The sequence below is a fragment of the Centrocercus urophasianus genome, unplaced genomic scaffold, assembly GCF_019232065.1.
Source record: "Centrocercus urophasianus isolate 14NV4802_14NV808 unplaced genomic scaffold, USGS_Curo_1.0 seq_12, whole genome shotgun sequence".
NCBI lineage: Eukaryota > Metazoa > Chordata > Aves > Galliformes > Phasianidae > Centrocercus > Centrocercus urophasianus.
Genome location: NW_024884364.1, coordinates 60,460,100 through 60,471,862, shown reverse-complemented (window position 1 = coordinate 60,471,862; position 11,763 = coordinate 60,460,100). Strand labels below are relative to the sequence as shown.

The 11,763-nt window shown below is 39.5% G+C and overlaps 1 protein-coding gene across 1 annotated transcript in view; it reads left to right on the top strand.

The window, feature by feature from the left end:
• The window catches only part of UPF3A (UPF3A regulator of nonsense mediated mRNA decay), a 25,653-nt gene extending 16,477 nt beyond the window's left edge, over positions 1-9,176 (top strand). Inside the window, exons 7-11 of the mRNA XM_042810330.1 lie at positions 612-667; positions 759-917; positions 3,272-3,432; positions 6,071-6,365; positions 8,191-9,176. Coding sequence (XP_042666264.1) covers positions 612-667; positions 759-917; positions 3,272-3,432; positions 6,071-6,365; positions 8,191-8,364 — 845 coding nt within the window. The 3' untranslated portion in view covers positions 8,365-9,176. The remainder of the gene's footprint in view (positions 1-611; positions 668-758; positions 918-3,271; positions 3,433-6,070; positions 6,366-8,190) is intronic.
• Positions 9,177-11,763: the final 2,587 nt, after the last annotated feature.

The following is an 11,763-nucleotide window of genomic DNA, read 5'->3' as shown; positions in this document are numbered from 1 at the left end:
TATCCTATATCCTATATCCTATATCCTATATCCTATATCCTATATCCTATATCCTATTTATCTTTTATTATTCTTGTTTTTCCATGGAATGGTGAATGCTAAATGGGAGTCCAATGGAAATGTTATATGTGAATGAGAATGTTTCTTTCATAATGTACTTTGAAATTTGGGACTGAAGAGTGATATGTGAGATATGTGGACTGTACATGAACAGCAATCTAACTAGGTTTTGATGTACAAAAGTTAAAAGAGGAATAGATACAGTAGTAGGAATGTGGTAGAATTAGATACTGAACACGGTTATTTTTTCGATGAGCAAGAGAAAAATGCCATTTTCTGAAAATATATGATTTTAAATTTAAAAGTTAAATAATCAAGCAACTTATCTCTGTTGCTTCTTACCCTATCAGCAAAAGAAAAAAACCAACAATCCCAAATAATGTGCTTCTAAAATGGAATGATGGGAACACCATCCATATAAAATAAATAGTTTTATATATTATTTGGCTCTCTTGCAGATAAAGTTAGAAAGAAGGGATTAGTACTGAAGTAAAGAAATGAGTACATATTTTAGGAGTTGAACACTATATCACAAATTTTTTGTGTTTTAGCTAGAAGAACAACACCCCTTTTGGAATATATTAAAAATAGAAAATTAGAAAAGCAGGTACGTTCAGATTTTTGCCTGAAGTTCAACATTTATGTTTCAAGTGGTTTTCCTTTGGGCAATTCACAATTAATCGTTTTGAACTCTTCAGAGAATTCGAGAGGAGAAAAGGGAGGAACGAAGGCGGAGGGAATTGGAGAAGAAGCGTCTGAGAGAAGAAGAGAAAAGGAAACGCAGAGAAGAGGAAAGACGTAAAAGGAAAGAAGCAGAGAAACATAAGAAAATTTCTGACAAAGAGATAAGGATCAAGGTACCTTAACAAAACCAAAGCAAACCTCCTCTGCTGAAGTTACTCAGAAGTTCTTTTGGTTTCAGGCTGTTTATACCGTGTACTACAGTATGGTGTGGTGATAGCAAAGTCGTTTTTACTGGAAGGAGGAATAAAGCAAGGGTTAGGCTGAGCACTGTTGTTGAGAAGTCTGACTGATTACCTTAGATGCAATGATGTGATAATGCAGTTACAGTGGCAGGCAACTGTATGTCCTTATATAACAATGCCACATTCTGTGCTGACATAACCTGACAGAACCAGATTGCTCTGTGCTAACACATCAGAGCATTAATGCAGATATGGCTTTTAGCTCTTTGTCGTGTAAATCTAGCCGTATGTGCTGAGGGTGTTTTTTGTTTATGCTCAGAACTGGTTTATTTTAATAGTATCCTTTTACCCAGTTATTAAAAAGGCTTGTTATAATTTATAAGTAAGGATATATTTTAATAATGTTATAATTATACATTAATTTTATAGAATGTGTAAATATTATCATTATTATCATATTATTATCATATTATTATATATGGTGAAGGGCCTGGAGCATCTCTCCTATGAAGAAAGGCTGAATGAACTGGGTCTGTTCAGCCTTGAGAAAAGAAGACTGAGAGGGGACCTGATCCAGGTCTATAAATATCTAAGGTGTGGGGGGCAGAATGGCGAGGCCAGACTGTTTTCAGTGGTGAGTGGAGACAGGACAAGGGGAAATGGCCAGAAACTGCAGCATAGGAAGTTCTGCACAAATGTGCACAAGAACTTCTTTACAGTGAGGTGACGGAGCACTGGAACAGGCTGCCCAGGGAGGTGGTGGAGTCTCCTTCTCTGGAGATGTTCAAGACCTGCCTGGATGCCTACCTGTGCGACCTGCTGTAGGGAACCTGCTTTGGCAGGGGGGTTGGACTCGATGATCTCTGGAGGTCCCTTCCAACCCCTACGATTCTGTGATTCTGTGATTCTGTGATTCTGTGATCATATATAACTGTACTAATTGTATATAGTAACCACATTATATATAATTTCAATCTGTGTTATATTTTAGCACTCTGAACGGATGTGCTTTTAATGACTTAGATGGATGCATTTTGTGGTATTAAGTCTCCACATTTAAAACCTTCTTTGTATAAGACAAGAAACATAAAAAAAAACCCTATTCACTTCATTTAAATTTGGTGGTGCTGGAAAAGTTTGGTAGGTCTTTGATGAGGTAAACTGATGTAAGAATCTGTAGCCTAATACAAGGATGCACAGATTCACTCCAGATCTTGTGAGGGAGTCAAACCACAAAGCTATGTAGCTTCCTCCTCTTCCTTTTCATCTCAGACAACACTTGCCTCCATCTAAATTTATACGAACAGCACCTTCTGAAGCAGCTACACTTTTTTCATATTTGTGTGTAAGGGCAAACATTCTAGAACTTCAGAACAAAAGGGACTTGTCCTTTAAGAGATGTTCCCCAAAATTTGTTGTCCAAAAAGCCCTAGTATTTCTGATCTGTCACCTATGGGAATGTGACCTTGAAAACTAGTTCTGTCCCTGAGGAAAGGAAAAATACTACCTGAGAGAAACATTGTAGGTTCTCCTAGGTATTGAAGAATAAAAACTTTTCAGGGGAAAAAAAAAGAAGGTGGAATGAAAAGTTTGTTGAGATATTCTACTCGTTATTGAAATGTTGGAAGACTACCTTGAGACACTTGGTCCTTCTATAGAGGTTACTGCTGTAACTCTAGATACTGCCCTGTGTGGATTATTTGTTGAGGAATTAACAGAATTCTTGAAAGGTTTAATCTCCAAAGTTACAAAGTAATACAATATTTCCTGCTAACTCCTTCATTTTCCCTCAGTCTGTATTTTTGTTAAGGTGTATTCATACGAAGCACCAATTTCCACATGCCAGTCAGTCCTGAATAGCGTCACACATTTTATATATAATACTTGAAGGAGTGCACTATTAATCCTGCTCTTTTTGTAGTATTGTAGAGGTTCTGCTTTTATTTTATTGGCAATGACGTTGAGCTCTGTTGTTACATGATTTCTAAGAAATCATTGACTATACATAAAACTCAGGAGAGAAGAGTAGGTAAGTGCTTTCTCCAACATTCTTGACAAATTCAAAGCATGCTGGTGAATGCCTGTTAGTGACTGCACCTCCTTACCAAAAGGAAACTGCTGTTCAAAAAATAACTATTAAAAATATATACTTTATAAAAGGTATTCACAGCATTTAATAAGATATCTTAAATCTGAACAGGTTGTTGTTATATTCAGTACGTTGTTAAAATGTCCGTTATATAAAGATAATAACTTTATGTCATAACATAAACAAATATTTTTAGCTTCTTAAGAAGCCTGAAAAAGGAGATGAGCCAGCCAGTGAGAGGCACAAAGAAAAAGATGAAGAAGCTGACACTGAAGAAAACAAGTGGGATAAGTCTCCTGGACCTGGGAGTATAAGATCCAAGTCATTGGAAGGTTCATTAAAAGAGCTTAAGGAGAAGTAAGTATTATTTATCTTAGAGGCTCCAAATTAGTTCCAAAAATCTTTGATTTGAAGGCTTAGCCAGGATGTGAGAGCTTGGTTGGGTGTTCGTCAGAAGGGAGCTGATTTCATTTTGCATGTGTGTGAATCTCTCACTGTCCTTTTTGTAAAAGGTGTTTAGTAACAACTTAGTGACCTGATGGTAGTAATAGTGGATGCAGTTTGTTATTTGTGAAATGCTTTCAACTCCCAGATTGGAAGGATTTCTGCATGAAAAGTAATTGAGAGTTTCATTCTTATTTCACCCGTTCCATATCAAGAGCTTGGGTAAAGCCCCGTTTCCATTACCGATGTCAAAGTCTAAACTGCCTCCAGTCTTCTCTTTTCATCACACCTTCTTTATTTTCGCTGCAAAAAGCAGATGACTGTGTTTGATTTGGGACACTGGCAAAATAGTGGAGGTAGTAGTTGCAGAAGGTTGTCTCTGTCTCTCACTGCCTTTTGTGTAGCATACGCAATAGTGGGAACGAGGTATAGCTCGCTTCTGTAGCTACTGTATACTCAAAGTGTGTTGGAAGTTTCAGCAGCTGATTCTCTCTTCTATTCTTTGGTGTTTGTGTCCCACTGTGAGCAGGATTCACCCAAGAGAGCTGTAATGTAAGAGTAATGTTGCTAAGATAAATAAGACTTTTCCAATTGTGTTCTCCACTGAGCTCTCAAAAAAAGTACTTTGCAAAATGAAAGAGCTGCGTCTGAGATGTCATGTGTGTGTGTAACTTGTACATATGGGTGAACACAGCATTTAAATAGCTTACCTAAGGTTGTATATGTGATGTGTCAGAGAAAGATCAGGACGTTGCTGTAGGAGGCTGAGTACTTTAAATGTGACCATTCTCCTCATAGCTTATTGAGTTTTGTGAAGAGCATACAGGAGCTGGAAATGTTCTCATAAAAGCAAACAGAAAAGAACTGTAAACAATGGAAAACAAACCCAACAAATTTGCTAAGTAAAACACTCGATTCACCCGTGATATTTTACATATATTGTTCATCTCTTTTATCTGTGACCAGGGACCTGAAACATGGGCTCAAAGTTTCAGCATGCCGTGTTCTGAAAGGTCCTGAAAGGTGCTGAGAACTTCCATTCTCTGGTGGAAAATGAAAATATTCAGGAAATCTTGAGTTGATGTTCTTCAGCAAAGGAAAAACAGGACAGGAAAAGTGCCCAAAAATGCTTGTAGGGGCAAGTCAATTTTTTGCTAGTAAGGCTTTTTATGGACTAAGCTTTATGTTCTGCCATATAGCATTTTCAGTATTGATCCTGTAAATTTAACGAGGCATCAGTATAGCTTTTCCAAGTGTAAAAGAGAATCCTTTTGGCTGTGCATGTACAGTAAGTTACCTTGTCTTTCCAAGTGCTTGCTTCATCATGACTATTGATTATTAGGGTTAATAGATACTGTGTTATTGACACAGAAATAAACCAGAACTTGGAACTCTACATGAGGGGCTGATTTATGGCTTGCTAGCTATAGCTTTCTACATTTACTTTGTAATCAAGTTATTGCTTATCCCATTGTTTCCACTCCTCTTCCCTGTGACTAAACTGTAGAAAGCTGCTCCGGTCACACTGCAGCTGGGGTCTGTCTCCCTCTCACTGGGCACAAGTGTTCCTCCATCACTTGCAGGAGGAGGTAGCAGGGCACTGGGAAGCACTGCAGCAGCGAATCTGGGTGTGCCCCCTGTCTTTGGACACGACACGCTGCAGAGCCTTGCTAGGACCTTCAATTTTAAGCATTCAAATGTATGAAACATACAAAAAGAAACTACCCATATTTGCTGCTTTTAAAATTTAATCTGTTCTGTAATCTTCCTTCATTATTTACAGTTTTGTTTTATGAGAGAAGTGCATGCTTGCTGAACTGGAACAATGAAGTGAATGGGAGAGCTGAGAGTTGTATCAGACAGGCAGCAAAATATTGCAAACTAAGAGTCTTTATAATATAAACCCATTGCAGCAGAGCATAAATTTAAGTATTACGTTGTGATAAGGTAATGATGCCCAACAAAAAGAAATATTAAGGTAGGCAAAAGTGTTTGGAGACAAAATAAATGCTGGGAATGCAAGCATTCGTTTTCACAAATACCTCCCCAAAAATCCAGTGTTTGTCAGTGAATAATTTTTGCTGATAAATGGTTGTGCAGGATGTGCACAGTTCCTTTGGGCCCTGAATGCTTCCTTTCAAGGCAGCACTCTCGTCCATAGGTACAGCTCTTCTCAAGAGCGGCCGCAAGACCTGGTGATGCAGCACAGGGTTATGTGAGGAGCACTGGGGAACCACGCAAGGGATTGCAGAGGGGGATAAAGGTTGGAGCAGAGGCCTCCCACAGCAGGTGCACAAAAACCAGATTTTGCTTGCAAAGTTTTATCTGCTACTTTCTGAACTTAATGCATCATGGAGAGCTGGATATACATAAGTGAGACATTCAGCAAAATTGCACGTAACTCTTCTTTATTAAAGGAAAAAGTCTTCATACATAACTGACCTAAAGACTGTTGAAGACAAAATGAAGCTTTGTATTCCATATGTCAATAGCTTTTTTTTTTAAAGCTGTTTATTGCTTGGATTTCCTTTCTTTTTCTACACTCTTATAGGTCACAAAATGATAGTGACAAAGAGCAAAGAGATTTGGAGAGAAGATTTCGAGAAAAAGAACCTGAAAGGCAAAGGTATCGACTGGATGATGGCAGAAAGCATAGAACTCACTATGAGTTTGACAAGTTTGTGAGAAGGACTGAAGAAGAGCTGAAATGGGGGAAAGGATACAACCAAGACAGAGGAAAGAAAGGGAACCACAACTACAGCTTCACTGTGGAGGCAGTAGACAAACTGGGTAAAGAGGACAAGTGTGATGACATGGCATCCAAAAAGGAGCGCATAAGAAATAAGGTTCTTTTATTCATTTAGGATAATCTTTCATTAGTTAAATATGCTTCAAGATCACAGGTTTTTCTTTTGCAAACTTAGCATAAAGATGCTTTTTTTTAAAAAAAAAAAGACGGAACAATTCTTTATTTCATTTTCAGTAAAACCCCAACTTCTTTTTATTGCCGTCAAAGAACAACAGCAGTTAAAATAAGTTACGGTCACAGGTCTCTGCTGATTTGTATGTACCATATTCAACAATACCTTCTGTCTTACTTTCAATCCTAGCATTTTTAGAACGCTATTCTTGGAAGCCTTGTATTTTATGAGCCTATCAAAAATTGTTACACTTCTAGTTTGCAATGAAACTCAACAACTCTGGCATGCTCATCTTTGTGTTTCCATTACCCTGCCCATAAAGCCCTTACAATTGGCCAGGACATCACTAAGGACATAACGTGAGTAGTGACATATCTAAATAGCTAATTCAGAAAGTATTTAGGTATGTAGAAGGTATTTAGAGGAATGTGCCATTTCTTCGATATTGTATACCTGTCAGTTGGAGAAGGATGTTGTTTGCTTAGGATTTGTGTTCAATGTCAGGGAAAGAACAGGTGCAAAACCAGTGCAAATGGGGCTGGTAGCAGGGTGTGTAGCAGAGCTGTCCCTCCTCATCTCCCAGGGACACGGGCATCGTTTTTCTCAGGCTCTGATTTCATGGATGTGCCAGAGTCTTTTCAGGAGGTGGTTATCCTTGTCAACCTCATTCTCTATCTGTTCTGGTCCTAGATTTTCTGCACAAGATGACTGAAACATTATTTTGTGTAGAAATTTATTCAGCATGTGAATCTCTTCTTTCAAACCAAATTCCTGATACGGGTTGGGGCGAGAGCTGCCAAGGAGTGAGCTGGTCACGTGTGGCATGAGTCCATATGGATCACATACAAAGCTGGCCCGGGTGGACTCACTGTGCAAGCCGTGTGGGTCAGTTTGTGGGAAAAAAAAAAAAAAAGGGCTGTTTTAAAATAGGCTGCTTATTTTGTTTGCAAAGCTTAATGCAAGAATTTGACCAAAAAGCTGTGGTTGTGGTGAATGGGTTGCTCTATAACATTAAAAACTGGTATTTGCGTGGGTAAAATAAACAGTTTACTAGGAAAAGACTTCTTAAGCAGCGTTTCTGTAATACATTTTATTCTTGAAATTTCAAGGATAAAAAGCACTCGCAAGAGCTGTGGAACTTCCCTGTTTGCAGGCTCAAGGTCTCTTTTCCTCTTTTTCTCCCATTTCCCAGTGGTCAAATCAGTGTGTTGTTGGGTCACACATGTGACTGAGTCAGCAGCACTGAACACATTCAGATGAGGATAATTTTCTAGCTGTTATCTGCTAATGGGCCTACTGAGAACTTGAAGTTCTCATTTCATTGTGCTTATAGTTAGTATTTGTCACTCATCTGCCAAGTTGCAAGTGTGCAGGCTGTCGTTTCTGATTGCTGCTGGTGAAAGTAGCAATATATTTCAAAGTTTTACCTAGGCATGCATAGTAGTACTGTGTTTGATAACAGCCAGCAGTATTTCTCCTTGTTTATGTCAAATGTGTCATAAGATCTTTCCTTTTTACAGCTTTCTTCACTTATTCAAAGTGCTTGGCTTTCAAGAATAGTGTTGTAAGCAAGACAGATATTAAATACTCAGTTGATTTTCATTACACTTCATTTTTCCCCAGCTCTTACAATACATGAAGTAATTTAACACAAAATCTGCTTTCTTCACAAAAACTAATCTCTTTAAAACCCCACCTGTGTATCCCACACAGGTTTCTCAGAGAGTTAACCTCATCTGCTCCCCCCTAGGATCGCCCAGCCATGCAGCTGTACCAGCCAGGGGCTCGCATCCGAACGCATACGGGATCCACGAGTAAAGCCTACGACTGCAGTGGGAAGTCTTCTGAAGAAGCTCTTGACAAAAAATACGAGGTGGATAACTCAGTGGGAGGTGGCTCTGAGAAGAGTGAGGAAGCAGAATAAAACAAACTGGAGGAAAGACTGGTGGAAAGGGATGAACTTCAGATTCAACATCGCCACATAGAGCTGTTTCAGAAGCCCAGCATCAACAAAATTGTCATAGCTTTCTCTTACTTCCTCTGAAATAAAGGAAAGAGTGACTGGAGATGTATAAAGTATCTTACAACAAAGGGATATGATTGCTTTTTTACATAAAGCAGAGCGAACACCATTTGCCCAATGTAAAAGCAGTCTGATGTTTTATTAGATTCACCTTGAGATATCAAATCTCTGATAGTTTTAAAGGAATATTTATAGAAAACCTCAGAAGCGATCTCACCTTTCCAAGTCTAAAGAAACAAAATGTGGATTTGTGTCATTGTGAGGCCTGAAGCACTTCCAGTGTGTCGGGTGCCTGGCAGTCCCAGGGCCCCCTCCTGCACATGGTGGTGCTGCCCAGCGCTGTGCAGCCCGGGGAGCTCCACAGCCAGCAGTGTGTGCAGGGCACAGGAATGGCAGTGGGTGTCTGTATGTACCTCGTTGTGTTCACATTGTTTTTCAATTAACTACAGCGTCTAACAAGTGTTAGTAAAGCTACAAGTGTGTTGTTAGAGTGTTTGTCATTTTTGGAGCCACTTCTGCCTTTAATGTTTTAATGGATTCTTGTACTTGAAGCAGAAAAAAGCTAACACAAACCTCAGCACTTAAACAGTGCGTCTGGTTTTCTTAAATTAGCTGGGTTTTTTTTATGGTTTTGACACTGACTTTTCAAAAAGTGATTGTACAGTGATGACCTTTTATATGCTGATGTTTGATGTGAGTTGCGGTTGCAGGATCTGGACAATGTGAGACATGTGAGAGTTCGATCTGTTTGAAGAAAAACAAACACGAGTGTCAGCTGCAAAGTCCCATTTTGTAAGATCCAAGTCAGATTCTGCCCTCTGACGCAGACACATACATATATGTGTGTGTATATATATATATTTACAGTGTTTCCATCGGTTTCAACAACAGCTGCATGTTTATGGAAGGGCAAAACTCACTCATCTTTTACTGCTGAAAGTTTCACAGTCATCCAAAACCGAGACCTGCTGTGTTGATTAAGTTAATTGTAAGACATTCATTTATTTTTTACATCCTCTTGGAGCATTTTGTTAAGCATAACATTTAGTTGTTCTAGAACTGAAAAATTATTGATTGTATTTTCCAAGATATTAAGCATTACGTGAATAAAAGCAACAAGATTTTCACTATGATTTTAAGAACTGATCTTTTGTAGTTTGTTTTTTTTTTTTGTGTACACTAAAAAAAAAACATAAGTAGAATGTTATGCTACTCAGTATTCCTCAGAAACAGATAAAAATAGCGTTGAGAAGAATTTTAATATCAAACTATGTAAGTGAGAGGCCAACTAAAACTACTTCAAAGCCTAAGTGAAACAACTGTTGGAAAACCATTTGGTTTTATCTTCATCTAAAGTTTATCTTGTTCACCAGGTTTATTCTGTCTGCTGAGAAGTGATTTGAGCTCAGCTTCCTGGCTGTGTGAAAGAGCCTGACTTGGTCTGAGAAGGAGACCTAACCAGGACAGTTGTGCAGTAGAGGCAGACAGGGTTCAATGGATTGGGGTCTGTGTAAAAGCAATCATTTGCAACCCATTGAGGTGCCCAGGGGACGTGGGCAGAGCTGCGCTGGCTCAAGGAGGGGTCTTGTTTGGGAGAGGAACCTGTAAGAGCAAGAGAAAAAGAGCTTGTGCACATGCTCATGTGCTTGGTATTTTTGGCCAAAGGTGGCTACCAGGCTACTTTCTCACTATCCCATGCGTGCTTGGGCTATAAGTATCTCTTGGTGGCATTATAGGTGAGGAACTAAATAGCTTCTGTAGCAGTAAACTTCCACTTGAGGACTTGCCACATTTTAGTTACCAAAGATTGGACTTGAAAGCTTGGCTCAGTAAAACCTGTCAGGGCTTCAACATTCACATATTTCGGGAAAAGCTGTCACCCCCTCACTAACTAGGACACCTGCATCCCGTCTGACTGCAGGGAAGCTGGCCTTGGGTTTACACATCTGCACAGACAGGGTATCCAGAACATTGATATTCACAGGGAAAGCCAGGCAGGAGGAGCTGCCACCTGCTCAGTGCTTGCTCTTTTTCCTATGCGCCTCCTGATGACACAAAATAAATGCAGGCTTGCAGCCTGTCTTTGTACAGAGTCACTGTGGCGTGAGAGCTTTATTTCCACAATAGCAACTTTGTTTTGCAAATTCAGCTTTGCTGAAAGTAGATCCGGCTTCCCTGAGAAACGGGAATTGTATCTAGTTGCATCACAGCTGATTTCAGTGCCATCTGCTTCTTTGTTTTTACAGTATAGCGCTCTCTTCTTTAATACAAATCTTCACCACCTTGATAGCCTCCCTCAATTTCTGTTGTCCTATTTCTTACTGGATTCCAAGGTCATCAGAATTTTGCAATATGGAAATCACCTTGTCTGTCAAGATGGAGTTAGGCTCCATTCTGTCATGATCTATTGTGTCAAAGGAAATGGATGTGGGATATAAATATTCAGTAAAAAAATCTGCACTCACGCCTGTAGCAGTTGTCAAGAGCAGGCAATTCAATTCCCAAACATCATTCTGCCAATTTCAGATTCCATTTTTAAACACATTCTGCTGTTTATTTTTAATAAAAAACAAATGGCTATGAGCCATTTCCAGAAAGTCTTGGGAGATACGTGGCTTACTTCTTCACGCTGTGTGCACGGTTTGGGCTGGAAGATTTTCCCCAGAGAATAGAAGAGCAACAAGCCTTAGCTTGCTGTCATGTGCCTTTGCATAAAGAGCTGGGAGCTGATGACAAGTGACCACTCCGACATCCACGTCTTGTATTCAAAAGGAAATGAACCTAAAAAGCATGCAGGTGCCCCATCTGTGGTGCCAGCCTGTTCCCGTTGTACCTACAGAGAGAGAGCACGGACACTTAGCCACGAGTGCTGACAAAACATACTGCCTCCGTGTGGGCTGTGAGGTGTGACGGATCACTGCTAAATGCCACCTGATGTTACAGCACATCAGGGAGACAACTACCAGCCCTTCTGAAAACACTGCACGTTTTGGTTAATGTTTTTTGGTTAATGTTTTAGCACTGCTGAGGTTTGTATGTAGATTCTATCTGAAAGTGAGAGCAGAAGCTTTTGTTTTGGAGGTCTTGCGGTTTTCCCCACAATGTAAGCCAGAGATCCTCAGGTGGCAAACGATGATAACTGTTGTATCAAACACATATAAAACATGGAGTGGACACATTCTCTTCTCAAAAAAAAACCCAAACCAAACTAAATAGCCAAAAAACAGACAAAATCAATGATGAAGCTCCTTTAAAGGAGAGGAATTAAACTCTTGCGTCCGAGTTGCTTTTAAAAATATC